The sequence below is a fragment of the Thermobia domestica genome, chromosome 14 (assembly GCF_964235325.1).
Source record: "Thermobia domestica chromosome 14, izTheDome1.hap1.1, whole genome shotgun sequence".
NCBI classification, from domain to species: domain Eukaryota; kingdom Metazoa; phylum Arthropoda; class Insecta; order Zygentoma; family Lepismatidae; genus Thermobia; species Thermobia domestica.
Genome location: NC_137467.1, coordinates 112,913,870 through 112,941,696, shown reverse-complemented (window position 1 = coordinate 112,941,696; position 27,827 = coordinate 112,913,870). Strand labels below are relative to the sequence as shown.

General features: G+C 36.8%; 1 protein-coding gene across 8 annotated transcripts in view; it reads right to left on the bottom strand.

The window, feature by feature from the left end:
- The window catches only part of LOC145670290 (bridge-like lipid transfer protein family member 3B), a 549,193-nt gene that overhangs the window by 293,138 nt on the left and 228,228 nt on the right, over positions 1-27,827 (bottom strand). For all 8 annotated transcript variants that reach the window (XR_014128253.1, XM_081738747.1, XM_081738745.1 and 5 more), the window contains one exon: positions 21,957-22,049. Coding sequence is in view for 7 of the 8 variants with exons in the window: in XM_081738747.1 (XP_081594873.1) it covers positions 21,957-22,049 (93 nt within the window). In the remaining variant the exon portion in view is untranslated. The remainder of the gene's footprint in view (positions 1-21,956; positions 22,050-27,827) is intronic.

Below are 27,827 nucleotides of genomic sequence, written 5' to 3'. Positions count from 1 at the left end.
AAATATTTGTTAGCTGATTACAGTAATGCATTTTGTTTCACCCTTCTTCTAGGTAGAAGTGTGAGGTGACATCTTAAATAGGATCATTCTCGTGACTAGCGTTGTAAGTTCGACCACAATTTAGAATTTGTTTACAGCTAGTAATAATTCCTTGGAACTCATTTTTGGCCCATACTACAGCAGTAAGGACGTGTTTAGCCCTTATGTATTCATCAATTCTTTTCCAAACACGTTGCTTCCCAGACAGTTACAAATGAAGGTTGATACGGATGACGTAATTTTGTGTTCTTGGCATTTCACCTGTGAAGGAAGTAGTCTCAACTCTTAGACTCAAAGAAATTGAATATTGTTCATGTTAGTATACACCAGAAGTATCAATATTGCAAATTATGAAAACCGCCTTAATTGCCTCAGCCGGAATCGAACCCTCGACCCCACCATTATGAAACTAACCCTTAAGCGACTACTCTAACACATCGCTGTTCTGGGAGAAGGAAAAAACTGGATGTGCAGTGAATTCAGTAATTACACACTTTTACGATTCCAGTGTAATAATGCTGAAACTTTCTCATTTCAGTTATGATAAAATATTAAACTATTATGCAGAAACAATACTCCAGAAAATTCAACTTTAAATTGACAACTCATACGTACGGAGATGTTGCCGTATGCTCTCGTCTCGAGCCCTGATTTTTCACGGCACGGCATTGGAAAGATACTCATTTTGATTGGAATCTGGAGTTTCAGGACACTGGATTATTTTTATAAGTTAACTAACTTACCGAACCTTCCTCAGTACCTTGTTTCCTATTTTTACGCGTTTTACTCACTTTTACAGTTTTTCCGCTAACTCTTTAAGAAAAGGGACAAAAACACAGAAACACTGAGGACAGTAACTATTATCGCGTTCTTCCCTTGTCTGAAATAAAACAATAAAATATGGTGACCATGCAATTTTTGGTCTTCCATATTCTGTGTTGTCAAATCCAGACTTGGAGTGGGTCAGTGGGTCAAATGTATCGAGCTCTCTGAGTGGGTCGTGGGTCAACAGCATGTGACACACTGCGACCCATCACTCACCGTGACCCACTTCGACCCACCACCCACTATGACCCACTTTGACCCACCGACCAATTCTGCTTACTGCATTGTCACGTACTGATCCTAGCCATATAAACTAAAAACACGTTTCAGATTGGTTGCAGCTTACGATTGTCCAAACCTGGTGTATGTATTGTGTATTATAGTAGTAATAAAAGTAAATTGTCACTTTGTTGGAACTGAAGAAGAAAACCAAAAAAGCAGTTGTGGTTAAATTTATATCAGGGCAGTGAAGGTGAAAAAAAGGAGCCCTGCGGGGCTTCTAAAACGTTCCTACTACTACTACTACTACCTATAATGTGGATTCGAAATGCAAAACTGCACTCGTAACGTAACCGCTTCTTTGAGTATTATTTTCATCTTATTTGAATGAAAAAACTTTTGAAAATTTAAAAAATAAAACATAAAAACAAAAAACTTTGCTTGGCTCGGGTTTGAACCCACACCACAAGCAAATATTATTACTAGCCCATTGCGCTAGTACGCTTGGCAACGAAGACAACCAGTAACAGGCACTTGATTTTTGCTATCTTTATGCTACTCCAACTTACCAGAACCGCGTATTTAGCTCCTATGAGTAGGGTTGAGCGTGATTTTAAAATATGCGTCTGAACTCTGGTCAATTTGTCTACGTTTTACTTACAAGGCCTCCATTTCCCTTTTTCATTTGTTTCTGTTTACTTACCTGAGATAAGTATCCCTAAGTGAAAAAAGAACTTGAAGCTTTTTTGGATATTGATATTTGTAATTGTAATAATATCAATAGGACGTATACTACTACTTGGCTTTCGAGACTCACAGCCTGTGAGTTTCAGAGTAGCTAACTACTGGAAAAAATAATTTTTGAATCACTGTAATACATAAATTATTATATAAAAAAATTAATGTAACTATGTGTGCCTAATCATCACGGTCAAATTGCAGCAAATAAAAAGGCTTTTGGTATAGTTAGGCCCTAATCCAAACTAGGATGTTATCATATTGCTTTCATTATAATAATAAACTAAGGGATAGTGGCTATCCGAATTTTTCGAAAAAAATTAAGTACTTCACAAACCGATAAACTTACGGTGCTGAAATTCAGTACACCCTGTTTCAAAAGAATATACGTATTTCGAATGCATATATTTATTAAACTTAAAGACTCACGAATATGAAATTTTACACACATATTTACGAACCTTTAAGGTTAAAATTACAGTTTAAAGTTCAAATTACAGATGTTCAATATGTTTTCCATCAGCGACACGACCAACATCACACCGATACTCAAATTTCTCTCATACTCGGGTCCTGCGTCACTGATCTTATGGCAGTACGGATCCGGTTCTTCAACTCTTCCAGGTTCCGTGGGGGGAGGGAGGTACATAAACATTGTCTTTAACGAAACCCCACAGGAAGAAGTTACAGGGTGGCAAATCCGGTGACCGTGGAGACCAGCTCAGACATCCTAAGTCGGCAGCTCCTTGACGACTAATCCAACGGATCGGTAGAGTTTCATTCAGATATTCACGACTTCAGTGAGGAGGTGCCCCGTCTTGTTGAAAAATGAAGTTGTCTTCGTGCAGCCTCGGAAACAACCAGTTTTGTAAAATAGCGAGATACTGCTGACTCTTAACCATGTTTCCATTAAAGAAGAATGGACCGTAAACAGATGATCGGGATATCGCACAAAACACATTGACTTTGGCCGAATCTTTTACATGTTCAATGACTGCACGTGGGTTCTGTAGACCCCAAATTAGAATATTTTGTTTGTTTCCCTGACCACTAACACGGAACGTCGATTCATCACTGAACACGATGCGTTGTGCAAAAGTGTTATCATTGTCAATAGCATCCAGAATATCGTTACAAAATGCCACACGTTTGCGTTTGTCATCAGGACGCAGAGCTTGTAACAGCTGGTACTTGTACGGCTTCATAACCAACCGACGTCTCAAAACACGCCAAATTGTTGTTGTCGGCACTTGCAACTCCTGACTGGTACGACGAGTTGATATCGAAGAACTACATTGCAAAGCAGTTTGAATTCGTGCAACATTTTCTTCAGGAATATGAGGGCGGCCAGGACTCTTTCTTTACATACACATGCTGTATCTACAAACTGTCGATACCATCTTCAAATGTTCCACCCATTCGGAGGATCAATTTGATACCTCAACCTGAAACGTCTTTGCACTGTAATCACGGAATTGCCCTTCGCAAAGCCGAGAACACAAAATGATTTCTGCTGCGGAGTAACCATTTTAAAAATATGACGGTTACCAAGCAAAACAGAAGACAACTGACATCTAGCAGCTATTAATATAAACTAGACTATATATTCGTTTCTCCTATAGCCGAGCCGAGGTGCAGCGACCGATAATTTGGACAAAATAATTCTTCGTAATACGAATATTCTTTTTGAAACAGGATGTATATTCTCTTTATTGGAAGTGAACAGAACGTCTTCTAGCATTTTTTTTACATTCTCCTATGTGGGGAAGGGTGACACTTTCTATATATGGTAAACTGATAGTGGGTTAGTTTGTAAAAATAATCGAAAACGATCGATATTAGTTGAGAAACAAATTGAGAAAGAAGAAATATAGCCGGGTTCGATTCCCGGCGGGAGCTTATTTGGTTCGGGTTCACGTTAATCCGTAGGTCCACGTCTTATATAGCTTCGCTGCTAAAAGGGACCTTAAACTCAGAAGTAACTCAACAAAAAAAATACAGTGCTTCGCATCATATATCCATATGCTTACTATGCGCTTTATAATAATTGCTAAAGCTTGTTTATTATATGGAGCGCTTGGAGCACAGAGCAATCAACCCATAAAATTGTGAGAAAAATAGACATAAAATTTGTAATGTAAGCTTCTGTACGTTGGTCTACTTACCTTGATTTGGCACTTTCAAATTTCATCCGTTTTTCCACTGAAAAGTATCGATAATTCAACAAGGAAATAATTAGACCATAATAATTTAATTGAAATTCATCGTAATTATGCCCATGACAAACACTGCCATTTTATATCGGAAAGGCCAGATCCATCGTTATTGTAACAGAACGGTGCTTGAGCGATTGATCGTCGACATTCAAACTCTGATTAGTTAGAATTGGACAACGTGGTTTTATTACAAGTATAAACTCTTTAGTCGGTAGAGAAGAGGCCGTGGATCATGAGTCAAGAGTTGATAACGATGTGTTTTTGTGGGTCAGTGGTTCATCGTGGGTGGTGGGACAGAGTGGATCACGGTGGGTGGTGGGTCGTTTTCATTGACCCACACCATCTCTGGCCGAATCTGTAAAACCAGACCAAACAAAGAGCAATATAAACACACAAAACGTTGAACATCTTAGCTATTCAAGACATAACTATTACATGATCCGAATAACTCCAGTATATCCACAAATCATCATTTCTCATATTTTACCAAAATAAGTCATGATTTTTCCGACAACCTGATACTTTAAATGTTGTTAATACGGAAAGTTAATTGATCTCATCACTTATTCACTTACTCTCTTATGATCATCAAAGCCTTTAGTGTACTTTCCCTAGATATAGAAAGGTGAAATGCAGCATCCAGGATTGGTGTAGCGTGCAAGTAAACAAATAAAAAGCAACAGGATAATATTTCCCTCCCTTAAACTTTCTACAACGCAGTGTGTTGATTATTCAACAAAAAGACGAAATCCAATCAGAAAATTCATAAAATATAAAATATGTAGCCAATTCTCTACTTAATAATAATAATAATAATAATAATAATAATAATAATAATAATAATAATAATAATAATAATAATAATAATAATAATAAAGGAATAACATAACTACAAAATCAATTATGTAAACAATACCTTCTAATTAAGGAAAAAATATTGCCACGACGGGATTCGAACCCGTGTCTCTTCCATACGAGTTTCATAATTTACCAATCTACCACAAATTCCTAATACAAAGATAAAACAATAAACTAGCAGTTACGAAAGATAAAAATAGAACTTTCTTTTTCTACATGTGCTGATGCAATTCAAAGAATGCGAAAGCAATATCTACCTGCTTGCATTTTCGCGGATTCCAAGAATTTCAGATATCCTCTGATCTTATTGGCCGATACAGACAGAACATCGAGGGTCATGAACTACATATAGTGGAAAGTAAAGGCGAACTGTTGTCGGCCTTCGTAGCCGAGCGTGCTAGCACAATATGATAGTAATAAAGAAGTTTTTGGCGTGGGTTCAAACCCTGCGCAAGGTTATTTTTACTTTTTTAGATTTCCATAACACTTTTTTCATTAAAGTAAGCTTGCTATTTTCTGTACAGATTAATAGTAAAAGTAGAAGTGATTGTAGTAAAAGTAGTAGTAGTAGTTGTAGTAATAGTAGTAGTAGGAATAGTAATAATACTAATAGTAGTAGTAGTAATAATAGTAGCAGTAGTAGTAGCAATAGTAGTAGTAGTAATAGTAGTAGTAGGAACGGGTTAGAAGTCCCGCAGGACTTTGTTAGGTTACGTTTTATTGCCCAAATTTTCCTGTACATTTTACATGACAAACTTCAAACAGCTGGCTAGAGTAGCGCGCGAATACTAAAATTCTTGTTATTGGCGTAAATGCTGCCGGCTTTTCTTCTTTGGGAATTAGAAGTTACGATGAGGAAGCCTCAACTTGAAGAACGTTTCGTGATATTTTCCTCACTGACGAAGGTCTAAATAACTTGTTTTCGAGTTAAAAAAGGAAATCTCGAGTAAGTAATTGTGACACTTATAAGGAACGTCCTCTTATACGAACATTAGTATTTTGTATAGTATTACATGCCACGATTTTAACTAGCTAAAAGTTTAGATGAAAGATTAAGTGACGCGGTAGATAAGTGGTTAGCGTATTAAACTTCTATTCGGCGAACCCGGGTTCGAATCCCGGTCCGGTTGAAACTTTTTCAAATGTTTCAATTTCAATTTCAATACATACTCAGCGTGACAAGCAAGACGATCTCCCCTCCAGAAAGAAAAAGATGTTGGATTGAGGAGAAATGGAGGTCTCTCAATGGAGGTAATCATTTACAATCTTATTTCCAGCAATTGTTCTAGATTTGATATTTACAGCTACTTTCAAGCATTTCCTGATTCATGCGTCGTCAGTATTTTTGTTTCTCTAAACATGCAGTATATAAAGAAATAATACATTACATACACAGCAATATTAAGATTAATATATGGTGTTCTTTAGAAAACAAGATCCGAACCATAGAGATTCGTGTTAAAATGGAGAACTGTTTCCTTAGTCACCTACTTTACAAATTTACCTGCACCTGGATCAGGGCTACCAACTGCTGTCAGTGCCGAGAAAAGTTACGAGTAAGTTGGATTGCATCTGTCTAGGCGTTCTCACAACAGACCTGGACCTCAAGTAATGGAATTATAACAGTCAGGTGTTCAGGTACTTATGTGAGTGAATGTACTAACCTCAAGGTTCTGTATGAATTAAAGAATATTTTAACAAAGGGATTAAGTGTACACGCGAGGAAACTCAAAACTTACAGAAAACACCCAGTTCTATAAAGGGGATTTCGATCTCATCCCCACGAAAATTCGCACACTGCTCAGGGCAATGGAAAGTGGTACACTCACAGAGGTAATTGGATTGGCCGTAGTTCCATCGGGAAGAGTCAAAAGGTGCCGGCAGGTCTAATTGACCAATCACAGCGCAATGAGGTGAGAACTTGAGAGGAAAAAAGACTAAAAGCAAAGTAGAGAAAAGAAAGCAAGAACGAAAGAAAGGAAGGAAAGAATAAAAAGGAAAGGAAAAGATAAGGGAAGATAGACAAAAGGAAAGACGAAAAAAACAATATCTAACATATACGAGAAAAAAACGAAATGATAACGTACTTGACAAAACTCCTCTTGTTTTTTCTCAATACGTACACAGTATATTGGACTACGCCTACCGCAACCGGTGGCCCGCCTACCAGTAGTTTTGCGTCAGCCAACTTTACTTATACGAACGTGCAGAATAAAAGAGTTAAATAGCACTACTGTTCTTAGCTGTACAAGCGACAATTCTTTTTCTGCTGTGTGTGTTTGTCAGCGGTAGGTAGCGTGAGTGTCTGTTTCAACTTTGAGTTTGCTGCCACAAAAGTTGAAGTAGAACACATTACTTCGTAGAGCAGCCTTTCCCAACCTGGGGTCCGCAAGACGATCTCAGGGGATCCGCAAGTCAATCTGAGAAAGTTATACTGTGGTGAGAACTACACCATTTTAAATTAAATGATCGAATTAATAATGAGATTTCACTTTGCGTGAGAAGTGATACTTGACCTACAAGAAGTAGCCTATACTCCAGATTTTTTTTTTTTTTCTGACAGAGCCAAAAAAAGTGTAGGGACTGATTTACGTGTTTGTAAAATATCTTCAAACGAAAATCTTGTTTGACATAATTGGTGACTCGAAAAGAAAAGAGAGAATGTGAAATTATTGTTCGGCATTTTTTCATTTGTCAAAAACCCTTGACTAAGCTATTTTATGTGGTACATACGTTCTCCTCTTTCCCCCTGCACCCTTCTACCTTTGCAACATCTTAGTCAAGTTGTTCGACCCCAAGTTGAAACCCAGGACCATCCAGGGGTGGATAACTTAACGTAACTGTAACGTAACGAAAATAGCTCTGTGTAACAAAATTATTGGTTATTTAATGTAGGTAGGTACAAGGTATACCACCAATTTTTGTTACGACACCGTAACGTTATTCGAGCATGTAACGTTATTGTACCGTAACTAATTGAAGGAACAAATCTGTTTCTGGTATGCTTTATAACTCCTCCGGGCAAATATCCAGCTTTCGTACCACCAGAATGAGATTCTTTCCTATGCGGGTATCTAATGGAACGAAAATGTGCGGAACAGAAGCTATTTCGTTACAAAGACTATTTGCCACATGAGTAACACAGTTGATCAGATAGGTTTGGTAAAGGTATTGTGTTCATCAGTTACAGATCTTATCAGATCTTTGGAGAGTTCCTTGGCCATGGTTTCAATTGTATTGTTCTTCAGAGGGTTACATTGAACTTCGTTCTTCATGTGGTGAAGCAGAAAGAAATTTCACTTTCATATGTTGTTATTGCAAATCTAAAGCAGTAAGGAGAAAAAGGAACTTGATCGATTTCTGTGAATATCACAGGGAAAGTCAGTCACAATGCAGGTGGAACCGTGGAAGGGGCAGCAGGGTCAGGGAGAAGCATAGAGTGAGCCAAAAGTGGCAAAGGGGAGGTAAAAATAGACAATGTCTTTCATTCTTCATCTTGCTTTGTTTTCATAGCGCTCTTCGCTGTCCACAAGAGTAGGATTATTTGATGTGAAACCTGCTCCATGAATGGGGGCGCAAGCCTGTGAAAATCATATTATTATTATTATTACTAAAACAAAACTTTACAGTTCTATACAACCCACAAAATAGCTAGAAAATTGTGTGATGCATGGCCACGGGGTATTTCAGCGGAGTTTGCTGATTCTTAATCCCGGCAGATCCCCAATTGGTTCACTATATTGAGTAAAGATATTATTATTATTATTATTATTATTATTATTATTATTATTATTATTTCTAACGAGCGTAGGCTAGTGGTTAGCGTTCTTCCTTCGCAAAAGGGAGATCCTAGGTGCAAAGCTTGTGGCTTGCTACCCTGACTAGTTACACCAGTTTTTTCGCGGTTCCACAAGGTGAATGTCGGGATGTTATCTTTAAGCATAAATCCTGCCTGATTTTCTTCTTTCCTTTTTCCACTATTGATGTTAAAATATTCTGTTGTAAATTGGCCTTAGAGACTGTATTTGAAATATTGTTACATAATTAAATGAATGTTTAGAGCACACCAGGCACGCGTCCAATTATTATTATTATTATTATTATTATTATTATTATTATTATTATTATCTGGATCCAAAGATTTTTGGGGGGTCTTATACGTATATTGTAGTATTTAACCTGTGTTATTCAACATCTGAAAAGACTAAGTAATTGTCAATTAGTGCCTCCTATTTCTCAGAAAAAATGATAGTGCTAGAGATATAAAATACAATTTTTAGGCCATATCATTCATTTCGATATGAAACAAATATACTTGTGTTAAGAAAGTTCGCAAACATTCGTCGACCTACGAAGTTTAGTGAGGGCGGGGAATCTGAATTCAGTAGACCTCACGTAGCTCCTGGTTTCAATTCTTAGTAGGAGCTAAAGTGTTACCCAGCATCTTGAGACAATGGGAAAACTTCCTAAGTTAAGACTACGGTAGACTAGCGGTATCTGGTTACGTGCTATGTGTCTTCCTTTCACTTGCAGCAATAATGCTATTGTTTAGAGTTAAAATTCATAAAGAATACTGCGGGGGGAAGGGGGAGTAAATTCAATCCCATGTTGCAAGTTTACACATGTACATGGAAAACAATATTTCAATTTAAACTATGTAAAATATTTTTATGACAAAAGTTGGTATATACTATATTTTCTTTATGACATCTTGTATATCCCTCAATTTTAGGTTAAAATCTGCCAAGAATAAAAGTTTAAGTTCACCTTTCTCAATATTTTTTTTTTTTTAAATGTATGTATGGTCAACGATAATTTTCGTTAGAAAGTATTCGATTTTGGGGTAATTTGGCGTACTTTTATTTGAGGCTTCCCGATTTTTATTCCCTCTGCTCTGAGTTAAAAGCAATAAGAAATAAATTAGTGGGTTTACCCTCCTAGCCCCCGTGCATTTCTTTTAGAGTTCAATGGTAAATTTTCTATAATTTATTCGATACAATATAATGTGTTTTTTTTTTTTTTTTCACTCTTTCCATAATCCCCAGTGCTTGGAATTAAAATCACTCAAGAATGAGCGGTGAATTCAACCCTCTTCCCCCTGAACTTAAAAAAACATTTTTCTCGATAATTTCCGTTACAACTACAGCGAGAAAAAATGAGCGATACGTAAAATTGTATGTTACATTTGTATTATCCTGTAGTTTTTGGACTTAACGTACAGCAAACGTATAACTGAAAACGCATGTTTTATAATACTTTCTGCATAAGTATTCCAATTCCATCTGTACGTACTTTCCGTATGAAACAATATAGGCTATCAGGATCTCACATGCAAATGGACGTATATAACATATAGTTGACGAAGGTAACATACATATATGTATATTATAAGGAAGACTATTAGATATCCCACATCGTGCAACGACATGATGTAACATCTAAGGGCAGGGCCTATGTAGCATACGGATAACGTTTGTTCCCTACTGATTTCTGTAGTAAGCAAGTGGATTCCGTATATTTGTACAATATACCGCTGTCCGGAGAACGATTTTTTCTCAGTGTATGGGTAGTGGATCTGAAAAGGAAGGGGGCCGCGGTGGCTCAGTGGTAGAGCGTTCACCCCTGGTGCTTGGGGTCCCGGGTTCGATCCCAGCCCCCGCCAAGTGAACCTTGTAGTGCACAAACACCGCGTGTGGGGGATTTCTCGGGATGCTCCCGTTTCCTCCCACTTTCTTCATTCCACCATTTCATTCATTAGTCATCATCATCGTCTCCTTTAGCCTAACCAGTATAATCGTGTGAGGTAAAACTGAAAAATTTCATTTCATTTCTTTTTCTTCTTCCTCTTTATTATTATTATTATTATTATTATTATTATTATTATTATTATTATTATTATTATTATTATTATTATTATTTGCTTGTTTGTTCGAAAGCAGTGTTCCCAGAGCTACACTGACATCCTTCCGGTGTAGCACTGAGGCTACAGGAGATGCAGACCAACAGTCTAAGGTAGGATCTAAACCATCATAATGCCTTCAACCTTTTCCACCAAAAATCGTCCCGGGACCGCGTCCATCAAAGGAGCGGGCTCTAGGTTTTTAGACCAGCAGGAAGAGCATAGGCGTTACTAAAGAGAAACTACTCCCGACTAGCAACTGCTCATTACTCCAAAGAAGAAGAGCTATTATTATTATTATTATTATTATTATTATTATTATTATTATTATTATTAATAATAATAATAATAATAATAATAATAATAATAATAATAATGTACAGGTGTCATAAAGGTTAGTGGTAGCCCAAGCCATGAAACCAGTATACGGCACTGTTATATATTAGTTTCCCTAATTCATAATCCTTTGTTCAGACGCGCTACTCCGTTTGACTTAGTCAAGCTTAGACAGTACTGAATGAGCAGAGTGGTAAATAATTTGTGCTCTACTGGTAAATCATTTGTAAAACTAGTTTACGTATGACCTCGAGTTTGACTTATTTCATTTTTTAAAAGAAAATACACGTTAGGGCTACTCAACAAAGTAAAAAAAAAAAGTTCATAAAACAAAGTAGGTTTCTGTAGTGCAATATTTTTATTTTCACAATTAATATTGAAACCCCAAAAGGTAGTAGATTTCTACCACTTCCGATTTTAGTAGAGAGATTAGAATACAGACGAAATGTATATTTTTTGGACGCTTAACTGATTGCAAAAAACAGCTTCTTGTTATCTATTATAGATTTATTCTATAACTCTCAACGTTAAAACAAGAAGTTTCTGAATTTCGACCACTTCCGGTTTGAATAGAGGCCCAAGACAGAAGATGGCAGCTATTTTTAGAACGCTGAATATAATGCAGAAAACCGCTTCTTACTGTTACAATTCCTGTTCTATGGATATGACTATTGAAACCGAAAGTGGTTCATTCCTACGACTTCCCGTTTCAATTGAAGATCAATAGAGGACATGAAAGGTATTCTTGCAGTTGCGTAGCGAGAAACTCATCAAGGGGGCGTTCACACACAAGCATTTCATGTATATATATATATATACAGGCATGGGCGCCGATCCTGGGGGACCAAGGTGACCCGGGACCCCCCAAAGCACTGGGCCCCCTTATTGTAATTAAGAAGATATAATATTTGGAATAATTTGAATGCAATTTGTTTTAAAATCCTCATATATGCCTTCTGCATCTATATGAGGCCCCTCCCCCTCATTTTACAGAGAAATCGGCGCCCTTGTATACAGGCGCGGATCCGAGGGAAGGCTATAGGAGCTAGTCCCCCGCCGGATTTAGGGACTGCAAAGGTGCACTTCCCCCGTTTGTTGTAAATATACACTATCTAAAATGAGAAGCGAGCAGTGAAAATAGCAACACATTCCGAAACTTTTTGCCATCATGTTTCTGTTTGGGGCTTAAAAGAAAGCAGAGCTTTGCAAAAGCATGATTTTCTGAAGGTTGAAGGAAAAGAATTCACCAAGCAAAATAATATAACTTTTGTCAAGTAAGTAAGAAAACATAAGGCAAGAGGAGAGAAGGATATTTTTGTCCTGCATTCCACTTGCGTCCCTGTTTAAAATATTTCGGCCAGTAGTTACTGAAAAAGAAGATACAACGTACAAGACAAGTAGAGTCGAGACTGTCGGCGACCGAGCCCAGACATAATATATAATGATCTTTATTCTTTAAGCGATACTTGGAAACCAAATTTGATTTAAATCTGACCAATAGTTACCGAGAAATAAAGTACCACATACAAACAGAGCCGAACCGAGCCTGTCCTTTGCCGAGTCGGCCACCAAGTATAGAGATGTTTATTCTTTGGATAATGGGCTATCTCCACACCAAATTTCGATTATATTTGGCCAGTAGTTAAGGAGAAATAAAATAGAACATACAAGGCAAGCCGAGCCGAGCCTATCGCCGACCAAGCTCGGTCATCACATGTAGTGATCTTTATTCCTTAGATGATTGGGTACTTGTGCATCTAATTTGGTTTAAATTTAGCTGGTAGTTACCGAGGAATAAAGTACTACATACACACATACTTAATTACATCTGGAGTAAAACTACAAGCCCCCTTATGCTTACTAAGGAAACTAAAAAGAAAAGTTCTAACATTACAAATGGAACATACTTCATGTAAGCAGAATCCACTTTCAACATTACAACACTAATGGGGAGAGCTTGAGGCGGGTGAGCCCCCCTGACTACGCCACTGCACTTTTGAGACACTTGGGAGCTATTCGATTGGAGAATACTGCTTTCATCTATCTTTTACCGCTCTTGCTCTATGTAGACCAATATTTATTGAAACGAAAAATTATAGTTGAATGAACCACTTCCGGTTTTAGTAGAGAGTTAATAATAGAGATTAAATATGTTCTTACGAAACAGAAACCCGAATCTTAATACGTATTACGTTTTTCGATCTATGATGATCAATGATCAAACCGGAAATGGTTTATTTAAACCACTTTCGGTTTGAGAAGACTATTTTAATAACAAACTCACTTCCTAATTCTTGACTCTTTGTATTTTTACCAAATTTGGTGATGATCCATGAAATACTTTATTTATTTATTTATTTATTTATTTATTTATTTATTTATTTATTTATTTATTTACTTTTTGTCACACACGGATACACGCGAATATGGTAAATATATAATAGAGTTTTGATAAACCAAACTCTAGTTATTCAAAAAAAAAAAAAAAAAAAAAAGAAAAAAAACAACGAAAACTTGATTTTTGCCATCCCTGCACACAATTAATCCGTTCTAACCACAGAAACATAGTACTGTGTGCGTTTTTGTGATAAATATTATAAAATGAAAAGAAATCTATCCTTCCAGAAAACAAAAGAAATAGGCAAATATATAAGAAACATTTAGACTTTTTTTGGTTGTACATTTGTGAGTGGAAGAGATTAAAGCTACTGCTTCGAAGGAGAATCCATCCGTTTCAACCAACAAAAGATGTAGAAAAGCAATTGGAAAGACATTCCGTACTGAGTTTTCAAAGATCATTATCTTTGTACTACGAAGTATTTTGTTGACACGTGAATCATACCAACTTACGCCGAAGAAGCACATTCAGATAGTTGCGTCGTAAAGTTGTGGGAAATCAGTAGGAAGTGGGAGTGGGAAGGGAGACTGCTCAAGGCATAAATGATTATGAAACTGGAGGGGTAGACACGGGTTTCACTTTTCAAATTATCATAGTACATCCCTCCTCAGCATTTGTTCTTCAAAGAATGTCATCCATAGTAATTCATGAGGTTTGCAAGTGGTCTTTTGACTCTTTACCTGCAGTAACTCAATACGGAAGAATGCATTACAATTAATCTAAGTAATTAGGTGCAAAATTGTGACAGCCATCTGAATTGTATTACTCTTTGGCAACAAAATTACCAGTTCCTAAATGCAGTATTTTCTAAGATATTTATGAATTAAATTTTACATGTTATCTTATGAAGATTCTGAAGCCTCTGATGATGGGAAGACATCCCCTTAAGCTGTAGGTCATGTCTGACAGTGGCGTAGTCAGGGAGGATCACCCGGCTCAAGCCCCCCCCCCCCCCCATTAGTATTGCGATGTTGAAAGTGGATTCCGCTTACATATAGTATGTTCTAATTGTGATCCTGGTGTTAGAACTTTTCTTTTTAGTTCCCGGCGTAAGCTGACCGGATGTTGTACTTTTACTCCAGATGTACTGTAATTATGTGTGTGTGTATGTACTACTTTATTCCTCGGTAACTATCAGCTAAATTTAAACCAAACTTGATGCGAAAATACCCAATCATCTAAGAAATAAAGATCACTACATGTGATGGCCGAGCTCGGCCGGCGATAGGCTCGGCTCGGCTTGCCTTATATGTTCTATTTTATTTCTCCGTAACTACTGGCTGAATATAATCGAAATATGGTGCGCAGATAGCCCATTGTCCAAAGAATAAAGATCGCTATATTTTACAAAGCGACAGGGCAAAGGACAGGTTCGCTTTTACAACAACAAAAGAACTACGAATATATTTTGTTTGACGGAAGGTGAAGGGGCTGAAATATAATTTTGGGTGTGAGAATGTGTTCATTTGGCCCTGTACATTGTCAGTTATTCGCTTCAAACGCCATATTTCTTACCTTTTCATGCCGGCATATGTAATGATTCTATATATTGATTTGCTATATATTACAGGCACGCCACGAAACCTCAAGTCTGAATCCAGCAACAAGATCATATAGTTTTTTTTTTTCCAAGATATAATTTATGCAAATGTCTATCGCCAAATTGAAATATTCAGTCATCATTGGCGATCTGGCGATCGAAAATTCCAACCTGGCGACCAATTTGGTACATGGTTTTGTTTTATATTACTTAAGCACCAGACAAGAGTTGGAAAAATAGTTTTATTTTTTTTAAAAAAAAAAGAACAAAACATGTGTTTAAACATAAAAAAAGATGTTCAAAACGTTTTAAACATGATTTAAAACACAGACGAAAAAAACACATGTTTTAAACATTTCTAACAGTTTAAAACACGATTTTTAACATGTTTCAAAATCATGTAATAACTTACTTCTTAGGACTTTTTGCTCTTTACTAGCAACCGACCTTTTCATTTATTTTATCCTGATTTATAACACTGTGCTGGGTACAGAATATTTCAGTATAGATTAGTAATTCTCAACTTATTTCATATTCCAACTCCTTTTTATTACACCCTCTTGCCAGTGATTCTCATAAGTACTTTCTTGGTTGTAATTAGCTTTTTAGGTAGATTTTAAAATCTACCTACTGTGGAGATTTCACACAATCTATCAATATGCATGGTGAAACAAAAGTCCTCACCACCCTTGTGCGTTAAGAACGGGTTGAGGGAGAATGATGAAACTTTTAAGTGGTCTGACACATCAGATAGTGCTATCAAACATCATGGCTGGCATCTTTGATTGGAATTTAAAATTTCAAATACAAATGGAGTCATGTTACGTGTTTTAAGGCTAGAACTTTACCAGAAATACGCTTGTGCGGTTACTTTAGGCTTAAAACAAGTCTTTCGGAGTTACTGCTTCTGAAAATTTCCTAATTATGCTCTTAGGGGCTAAGATCGCGTTTCATGGAGGCGGGTGTGAATTTTAATTGCAAAAATTTGATTACTATTTCAGAACACTCATGCTAATAAAATTATCTTAAAATAATAAATTTTCGAAAAGTAATGATAGTTTGAAGCACACTTCATGTTGTGCTAACTTTAGAATATTTTCTGCAAGCCTATGTAATTGGTTGTTTTTTAAGTCAATAATTAATTGAAGAAAAGTAATATATGAGGCGTTCAGAGCACTATGGATCCAAGTCCATTTTCAATAAGGTTCAGGTTTGCTCAGCAAATGAATTTTATTTCCAAACGTAATATTTTCGCAGTCAAGAGTCCGCAATAAGTATAACTGAAACCACGTTAAAGGCCGTGGGATAGTTTCATATGACAGCCGCTAGATAGGGGCGTCAATGGAGCAGGAGGGCATCCGCCCCCACCCCACCCTGAATTTCAGACTTTGGGGGCAGTAAGGCAGTTTTAAAAACCTTTCGATAAGCAAGATCCAACAAAATAAGTTTGAGGTCCTTACACCGAATAAATAAGGAGGAAATACAGATGATCGAAACTGGAAAGTTGTTCCAAATGATGTCGTTTTTTCTTCCCGTAAAACTAATGTTAAGCGATTCCAAGTTGTACGGAGACTGACAAGGTACATTCGCGAAGTGTCACCTCGGGATTCGTGTAACATTGATTCAAATGCAAAGTTCTCCGTGGCCCAATGTGTATTGTACTAATTTTTTCGGCCCATACCGGTAATTTCCATATTTATGGGCCTTCATATGTCCAGAATTCAATCATACACTACTATAACACTCGGACACAAAGTTGATTTTAGTTTCTTTAGATTTCACTGGACATGAATATGGGCATATGCAGAACAAATTGAATCAAGTACTCCTTCTCTGACATATGTTACCCACCTTGGCCGCCATCTTGGATTTAACTTTCGGTTTTTCAAATGGCAATAGGTTCAAATGATACATCAAATTAATGTAAACTTTTCTCGGAATTTCATTGGTGTACTGAGTTTTATCGTAGCTTGTAAATGTCAAGCACTTCATATTGAACCAAATAGAAAGTTGTGCAGGGCCCCGTGTGTATATGCAATCTTTTATGTGTTATCGTTGATGAAATATTCTCTGAACTTATATACATGCAGACACACAGATGTCAATACGGAAATGGTAGGTCTTTACCCAAATTTGGCTGTATCTGGATCTACATTAGGCATTTTGACAGTAATACAATACTTCCTTATTATAGTATAACATGGAAGTAATAACAATCACTCATGGAAATGTAATAAGATTGTTTTAAGGAGTTTACCAGTTAGAAATTGTTTTGATTTGTCAACATCAAAAACGTAAGCGTAACTAATATTAACCTGCAATGTCTATTCGCAAAGTGGCTGGAGGGAATGAACATGTAATACCTTCCAAATGGTACAAGCTACGGTAAAATATATTACACCAGTGAATGTAAACGTAAATGTCCGATGTAACACTTGCACCTATTTCCATTTGAAAAACCAAAAGTAAAATCTAATATGGCGGATCTAAGATGGCGGCCGGGATGAGTAACATGTGTCAGAAGCAGTACTTGATCCAATTTGTTTTTCATATGCCCATATTCATGTCCAGTGAGTAACATCTAAAGAAACTAAAATAAATTTTGTGTCCGAGCGTTATGGTAGTGTATGATAGAATTCCGGATATATGAAGGCCCATAAATATGCCAATTACCGGCATGGGCAGCTAAATTTAGTACAATACACATTAGACAGCAGAGAACTTTGTATTTAAATCAATTTTACACGAATCTCGACTCGAGGGGACACTTCACGAATGTACCTGGTGAGAACCAACATGTTGGCTACTATATCAACAAATGCCTGCGATATATTAATTTCAGAACCGCAATTTAGAACCGCAAGAACCCTGTTTGTTTTCTGAATACAACATGGAAAATTTGTTTCCATGATAATTCTTTTATTTACTTTATAATATCAGTTCTACAAGTAGTACAACCTTCGACTATGACACTTTCTTGCAAGTTAACTTATAAACATTTAAACAATAAATTGAACATTAAAAATCAGAGGGAGAAAATGAGACAAAATAAACTGTAGATTACCACATTGCCACGAGAAGTCAAAACATTCACATGAGAAGAAAATAAGTCTTCTGAATGGGTAGCACTTTTTGACAATTTTCTTTCTCTGGCAGATTTTTTTTTTTTTTTTTTTTACAAAAATAAGATAAAATAGAAATATGTTTAAAGGTGCAAAGGTGCACGTGCACCCCCTCCCTTGTAAATATACACTACCTAAAGTGAGAAGCTAGAAGTGAAAATAGCAACTTTCCGAAATTTTCCTCTGTCATGTTTCGATTTGGGCTTAAATCAAAGGGAAGTTTTGCAAAATCGATAGTTTAAGTCAATTTTCTAAACGTTCAACAAAAGGATTCACCGAGAACAGATGCTTAGGATTTCCAGGGCATTTCCTCATTCACACCACAGGTGCTAAAGGCATTTAAAAAAATTCAATTCAATTCAAATGTAGGCCTACTGGTAGTTATTGGTGCACCCCCTCAGAAGATCCTTTCTACCAAATCTTGTGTGTTGGTCCCCCTTGATGAGTTTCTCGCTACGCCACTGATGTCTGATATGTATTTGATTTATAAACTAAATTGCTTGCAAGCAAATGAAATGGCCTTCCTGCTTCCCTGGGGGCCAGTATATGTGTAACTTTGGTGTATGTAGCTCCAGGTTCGATCCTTGTTGGGAAGTGAGCTCGAGCTTCAACCACATTGGTCAGTGCAAGACTGTTGTAAAATAAACATATATGGTGACTACCGGCAGTGAGCTCCTTCATGCCTAAGCGCTTAGCGTACGCGCCTTTCGCCTGGAAGAAACGGGTTCGATTCCCGGCGTGAGCACATGTGGTTTCGATTCCATGTTAATCAGTAGGTCCCGTCTCATAAAGCCTCGCTGCCGAAAAGGACGTTAAACTCCAAATCAACTCAACTATCGGCAGTGTCATCACAAGAAGTAAAAACTTATCAATAAGCTTACATTAAAAACTTCACTCTTTGATCATTTCTCTTTTTCCTCTTTTTAAATACAGAGCAATCAAAGTAATGCTATTCTCAAAGGACATGTGCCTGGGGGCCTGAGGTGTTTACTGAATCTTAAGTATGAGGAAAAAGAAATCATACTGAAAAACGTGGAATTTATTTACTAGTATAATGGAGATTATTTTAAAGCCAACCTTAGACTCCCTGTCGCCAAGGATGTTTAAACGTTACTCAAGCGTAACTCCAAGACCATCAGAATTGAAGAAGATGAAATACAGGTACAAAAGGTAACCGATAAAGAAAAGAGAAACATAGAAATGGTACTCATCATAACAAAAATATGTCTACTTACACAAAAATGTTCTGCAGAATTTCAATACGTTTCATATCGCTAAAATCAAGGAACAAAACCCATTGGGTTCGAGAAAGAACTGGTATTCAGTGGAACCAGTTTTATCTTAACAATCTCAAGCAGGTACGACCTACGTGGGTATTTCGAGTAACGCTAATCCCTTGGTGACCGTAACTACAATACCAAAATGCAGAATGTTCCATTGAGTAACGTTACTCAGCGTAACATAATTCAGAGCGTACCATTTTAAAAGTTACACTGACCAATAACGTTATTAACTAGGTGCAGAAATGGGTTACAAAATAGTAACCGTAACAGATAACAAAATGTAAATATTGCACATTTCGTTAAGTTATCCACCCTTGGGACCATCCGATTACGTAGTAGGCATCATACCACTTTAACATGATTATGCCACTGGAAAGATAAACAAAAACACTTACTTACTTACTTACACACACATATTTTATATTATATATATATATATATATATATATATATATATATATATATATATACTAACATGGGGAAGAAATATAAATACTAACCGTATATATTGCTAGGGGTCCTAGACTCTAAAGGAAGCCGCAATGTGGAAAGGTTGGGAAAGGCTGTCGCAGAATGTTGGACGTTGAGGTAACATATTGTGTAGTAGTTGAGTGTTCTGTGTTTTAGAGAGAAAATAGCGCACCGTTACAGTACATGCATTTCTTTTATGGCAGAACAAATGGAAATGCACTGGAAGCACCATGCATGTACGAAGATGCTTTCTCGAACCGAACACATCCACAGAAAAAGACCTTCACGAGGATTCATCAACGCCTGCGGAAAAATGAAAGCTTTGGATTTGGAGGACGAAAAGGTAGGCCAAACGTCATAACACCAGACGTAGAGGAATGTGTGCTACAAGACGTAGAAGCGTCACCTGGAAGTTCAACAAGGAAAATACAGGAACATGCCGTATCCAAGAGTGGTGTATGGCGCACCTGATATCGTAATTTGTTATATCCTTACCACTGCAACGTGTACAAAGATTTAGTGCAATGGATTTTTTTCCAAAAAGTTGCCTTTTGTCAGTGAATGAAAAAACAGCTTGTAAGGCATCTGGTTTGTGATGAATATTTTATTTACAGATGAAGCAGGGTTCACCTGCGACGGTATTGTAAATTTCCAGAATACACACGTTTGTTGCGACGAAAATCTTCATGTTGTGCATAAATCGCGACACCAGCAACGGTTCTCGTTAAACGTATGGCTGGAGATCATAGGAGATAATCTAGTGGAATCACACATGCTTCCAAGAAATCTCAATGGGTCGGGATAACTTCATTTCCTTTACCATGACCTGCCGTGTCTTCTCGTGAATATTTTTCCTCGACAGCGGAAACTACGTGGAGCACCAGCTCACCTTGTTGTAACTGTCAAACAGTATGTTACGCGTCGCTACGGCCAACGATGGATAGGCTACAGTGGCCCTGTAGCTTGCCTTCCCAAATCACCGGATTTGAAACCTCTGAATTTTTGTGTCTGGGACATTTGAAAAACGTTGTTTACAGCTCTCCTATTGACACACTTGCCGACTTACAAAACCACATTGAGGATGCATGTGAACAGTTAAGCAACACACTGGGAGTGATGGAACGTATTCGAAACTCTCTCACCCACGATTACAAGGCTCATAGAGGTCTGGTCTTTTCTAAATAATTGAAAAGTGACCAAAAGCATATGAAAAAGTGACCAAAAACTCACGGTAGATTGTCATGGTTGGTACAATCCGACAGGATGCAAACTGTGACACAATTAACAGCATATTTTATCATATTTTAACAGTGGATAAAGCCCACTTAGCAGAGAGTTACATGATCTGGTGAATCATAATATTTTCATCGCATTCATGATCGAGTCACAATCCACCGTCTTCCAGAGCAACAGTTGCTCGAGACGTGCACAATAGGATGACAACAGGGCAATCGACCATTATGATTTGAGGAACCTTCACATGGTCATCTATGACCCCGGTAGTGATTGTGGAAAGTACCATGACTGCTTCTAGCAATCGGCAGGTCATTGCTCATCACGTACATCAATTTATGTCAGCCATATTTCCAAATGCAAATGGCACGCTTCAACAAGACCGCTCCTTGTAAAAAGGCTAACGCTATGCTGCAATGTTTCGATTTCAGCACAATGATAAATTTCAACTGCTGCTGTGGTCCCCAGACACAGCTGATCTTAACCCAACTGAATACCTATGGGATACCACTGAACGTCAGATTCAAGCTCATCAAACCCCTCCGCGGAATTAACAAGAACTATGTGGCTTATGTGTGCAGATGTATGCCATGATTTCAACCACCTAGAAGCTCTCATTGCTAAATGTCCTGCAAGCCAAAGGTAGATATACCAGATATTCAGTAGCTGCGCTATGTATGTATAAAACCTTCAATGAGTTGAATCAACTACATACGTAAAGTTCGGTATAACATATATATAAGATAAATGAGGAAAGAATAAAATAAATGAATACTTACGTGGGAATGGCATATCCCCTGGATAATAGTAGTAGGTAAATTCAGCGTGGAGAACGGTTACTTCATCCGGAAGCGAAAATCGAACCTTATCACCTGAATATTAAAAAGAAAACCAAAGTGATTAATGCGTTGTCAAGCTTTCATCAGAAAGCACTTCGCACAAACTAACAACTCTTAACGTACAACACTTGTTACATACCATATTGGGAAGATACAGTGTCCAGCACGATGAATGATGTAATAATAATAATAATAATAATAATAATAATAATAATAATAATAATAATAATAATAATAATAATAATAATAATAATAATAATAATAATGGGCCTTATGCAGAGTCGTTCTGACGCGTGATTAGTTCCATACTAAAGAGTTCGAATAACACATGTTTTCTGCAGTAGTCAGGCCTTTAGTATGACGCAAATCATACGCCAAAACGACTCTGCATAAGGTCCAATAGGTTTTGGATATGTGATATATTGAGCTGAAATTCTGTGAAAACAACAAACAATATTTATTTGAAATCAGGACAGTGATTTTTTTTTATCACATCGCTGCTAGGATTATATTTTTGATTTCTATTCTTTTCAGCAGAACTTACGTTCATTTATACACTCATTTACACATTCAGACATAAAATAATTTCTATTTTGTGTTGACTCTTTTCTTTTATGTATTTCTTAATGAATAAACATATAGATTGCTCCTTTGTCGGCATTCCTAAAAACTTATCTGACGTCAATCTATACGTTCTTCATTTCACCAGCTTGCCTTCAATTTACATTACCAGGAATTATATGACCGATGCCTTGGAACGAAACCACAGAGAACGCGTCGTCAGAGAGCTGCCCCATTGATATGTGTATCACAATACTGTCAACTCAGCAAATCATGAATTCTTAGGAGCTCAAATAATATATAATGTCCGGAGTTAATTAAAATTGTGTTTTAATTAAGCAAAGCATGACATACGTGATTCGATAAGTGCCTAAAAGTAGCCAGAATCAACTTCTATGCAAATGCTAAAAGAGAATTCTAAAAATGCAAAATCAGAAAATAAATCAAACTCAAAACGCATGGCATGCCTACTGATTTCTCATTCTTGCTATGTAACTCAGTGCGTCGAACGAAATTCAGGCTTCTTTAGTTCGCAAAAATCACAGATTGAATAATTTACAAAGAAACACTCGATTACGAAAGTACTTCTAATGATTCACTTGTTTGAGATGAAAATGCTCATGAAATTAAGTTATCTTCCGGAATGAGATGCTGAACTGAATTAATGAATTAGAAGAGAGAAGTAGGCAGGCTGCTTTATAATAATGAAAATAATGCTGGTGAAACTTACAAAAACAAAATGAAAATACGTGCAATGTTACAAAACAAAAATTAAATTGGTCGACAACATTCACCGGCGTTAACACAACCAGAAAAGAATCAGCTGATTATTTGCCAGTATTTAAGTAATAAAAAAAGAAAGTTGACCTTTAAAAATAAAAACTTCGGAATGTGAACATTCACAGAAAACGATTACTCCATCCAGGTTACGTAGAAAAGCTTCAATTCTACTTAACTCCAGCAGGAAAGCGCACGGTATATTCTTACTTTAAATTTCTATATCTATTTTTGATAGAAAAGAATATTTATACCTCAGACTTTAATGGATTATTTCGCTATATAGTGGGACATCCTTTAGAAATAGAAAAGTCTGCACCTGACTCAAGTGAGCAAGCACCTGACTCAAGTGAGCAACAGAGAATGTTAGGTATTTAATTGTCGTTTCTTTTTAGCAACCCGAAACATTCAAGTTCAAAATCGAGTGCTAGTAAGATTATACATTAGCAGATTATACATTTTTGGATATCTTTGTATATTTTCTTAACAAACCCGGCAATATAGGTACAAGCTTGCATATCAGTGGATGGTTGTATTTTCTTCTTCCTAATAGATTAAATAAGCATATCCATTGTTTGGAAGAGAATTAACATATTACGTAAAGTAATAAATAGTTTAGGGTTGTATAACCATATAAGGATCATACTTGGTAATGTATTCTACATGTACGTACGTTATTACAACATTATAGGTAAATATGTATAACTATAAACAGTAATATGGTTTACTTGGAGCATTATAGGTTATTTCGGACAAGAATGGAACTAGGAATAAATAAACTTGTAAATAGAGAGATTAAAGTAAAAATCGACCATATGTAAACAAAAGGAAGACCTATAGCGAAGTTTATTAAATTCTGAGCTTATATTGCATGATAAATGACTAAATTATTAATATTAGTCTGCATTAGGAATTCTTAAACACGTTTAAGAAAGTAGTCCAAGAAATTTGGAAGCAGTTTACCCTATTAGCGAGAAATTAGGAGTTATATTTATGTGGATGCTTCTTTGCAAACATCTATGCGCCCAGACATATTGAAATAAATGACGTGCGAAATACAGAATAATTGAGTCTTATTTTGGAAAATTGGGATATTAAAAGTAATATTAAAATGAAACATAATTTACTTTAGTAAGGAAAGATGATTTCATTAAAAGGCATGATAATAATTAAGCTTTTAAATTGATTGTTACTGAAAGTAGGCTGTTAAGCTCACTAGATGGAGTAAGTGTAGTGTGTAGAGGAAGAAGATTGAAATGTGCGGAATGTAGAGTCGGAGGATATTGCAAGGATCCCTACATCATGACAAGAACAATATAAACACAACACGTGCTATTGTTTGAAAACAGCATAGCAGACGAGAAGCCGACACGAAAAACTCCGAGGAACGCCGAAAGAAGACGGACCTAACGGAAGGACCCGAAGAGGACAGATAAAAGGCGGACCACCGAGGGAGCCAGCATTAGTCGACCAACTGATCGTAACCTATCCTAAACCCTGGAGGCTGCTATGTAGCTAAGGGGTATCCTAACCACAATTAATCCCTAGAGGCTGCTATGAAGCTAAAAGGATCACCTTGAATACCATACCTCGTAAGGGCTGCTATGAGCAGACGTTCTTAAACCCAAATACTTGAGACTCCCAGAGGCTGCACTGAAGCTAAGGAGTCGTCCGTACAGAACACTATAATCCGTGACCTTGGTCATTGAAAAGATATTTTATTGTCAGAACTTTGAAGACACAAAGACTTAGTTTTATAATAAAATTGGTGAAGGGATAAAATCTCGGTCCATTATTGACTCTACCAAAATCATTACACGGTGATAGGCACCCGAGTTTGTACATGACGCTCTTTTTATTAACATTTTAACAGGCACAAGGTCAGTATCAAAATTTATCTAAGTTTTGCTATCAAAATGAACTAAAATTTATATTAACTCCCTCCCTCCCTTTTTTTTCTATTACTTTCTTAAGTGCGATTTATGCCGGAAAGTAGATATGGTAAACAAACATACAGATCAGGAGAGAATAACACAAATATGACAGAGGGTGCATTTAATATATCCTTTAACACACCACATTTAACGAAGTATGCGGGACACTTGCACGAGGACCCGGACAGGTTTTTCATGCTATTCGTCCACATGGCAACCATGCAGACATGGTCACCGGCTAAGAAAAAGGAAATTCTACCAATATATTTACAAGACACGGCACTAGATCTCATGTTACAACTTAAAAACCAAAATCAATTTGATAGGATGTCCTATGACGATTTAAAATCTAAGTACAATTATGTAGGTCAAAGGTACCATCGTATAAAGAAGAACAGGAATTGTTCGAGGTACAACAGGGAATGGATGAGTCCATAGACTCATACTTTTTACATAAGCTTCGAGCAATAAGGCAATTAATACCGGAAGCGACTAAAGAACAAAAGATCCATCATTTATCCGTGGGATTGCAGATGGATTTCCTTAATAAAATAGCATAAGAAAGGCTTGCAACGGTAGAACCGCTACAGACTAAATTAAACACACTCGAAACCACCAATGACCTCCTAAGAAAAAGAGAGCATGCAGAGCTATCACAAAAATTACACATGTTATACGGCCAGAATCACATATCTAACCCGCAGACTATATCCTATGGCTTATCAACCGAACCAAAGACAATATATCCTAGACAACAGTTATAACATACCTATCCTGTGCAAATGCAACCTGTTATACAACCGATGAACAGCTATATACCTAAATACCAACAACAAATCAATCCTTCTATGGCAATTTCTCAACCTAACCCTCAAGAATTTCAAACCCAAAGCAAGAACCTAAGACCGGTCCCCACCAAAAGCAAAATCCTCCAAAAAATGACCTCTCTACCTTGGCCAATAAAATGGCAGAATTGTCGATGGTGATAGCCCAGACGAATTACAGAAACCAACTGAAGAATAGAAATCAGGGAGGCAGGAGGAGATATAACAATAATAATAAACAGTGACAAGCCCGGAACAATCAACAAGTTACTCCCACGGAAGACCAAATTTGATATGCGCGATATGGCGGAAGCGGGGGCATGGCGCGTCTATTTGCTACAAGCGTCAAAAAAAAACGCATAAGGGAGCCCCTTGAAAAGGGGGCCGACAGTCATCATCACTCGGAAAGGGAGAACAAAGAAAAACTAGCAAAAATTACGAAATTTCTGTAATAAAAGAACAAACAGAACAATTGGCAGAAAGAAGGGAAAATATTGCATTAGAGGACGAAAATAACAGGTCGCATTTAATAATTAAAACTAAATCAGGCCCTCAGAATGCGATAATAGATACAGGAAGTACGGTATCCCTCTGGCCAGCCGATGCCTTTCTCCCTGGTATAAGTCTCGTTCAATTCCAGACAATAATAAAAGGAATTTCAGGAAATAATATATGTTTGAACCAAATAGCATTGATAAAATTTAAAATAGGTCAAACATTTACTCATTACTTTAGAGTAATCGATAAGACAATGCCAATAATTATAGAAATCGACTCCAACGTTCGCATTCCACCATCGATTTAAACAACAATACAATCAACTCCTTTAAACGTCCAAGAAAACCACAACTACCACTTGAGAGCCAAGAAAATACATTGTCACCTTTTACGACTCAGATAGTATTGCAGACTGACCACAACTCTTTATACGTGACTAAGCAAGTAACATTACCTCCACGTTGTCATACATTTATACAAGTGGCAGGAAAGAGAAAAACAGTTGACAAAGAATTCCTGTATGTATCATTGCTTCCTGTAATACGCGAGAAATATAAGTTAAATGCCCTCGATCCGAAGATAGAAGTAAACAAAATGACAATTTTTATTTCAAATCCTAACAGCAATAGCGTCACTTTAAAAAAATACATCAGTGGCGGTTCTTGAGGAGGGGCATGAAGTATCTTTCAACGCCTTAGAAGAACCATTTTTTTTTAGAAAAAGTATATCAATTTAAGACAAAAGAGGAAACGGAAGAGCGTCTAAAGTACACAAAAACACTCTTTGATAAAGAGCTCTTTGACGTTAACCCCGACCTGGACAGAAAGCAAAAAAAAAAAAAAAAAAAAAAGCAGTTTATGATTTATTATTTAAATATAGAGACGTTTTTACGTATGCCCCTGATGACATCGAATATTTTAGGGGATACGTTCATAAAATAAGGATTTCTAAATCTGCCGTATTCCACGACCGTTCCCCACCGATTCCATTGCATATTAGAAGTCAAGTAGATAAACAGATTCAAGACTTTATCAAGGCAAAAATAATCAGGCCTCTGACAATAATGAACTTTCTTCTCCACTTCTTGTGGTCAAGAAGCCCAAAACGAAGATTTCGAATAGTTGTCAATCTGCAGAAATGTAACAGTTATACCAAGTATTTGTCAGTGCCATTTCAATCAACAGAGAACGTTCTAAACTCTATAAAGGGGAAAATGT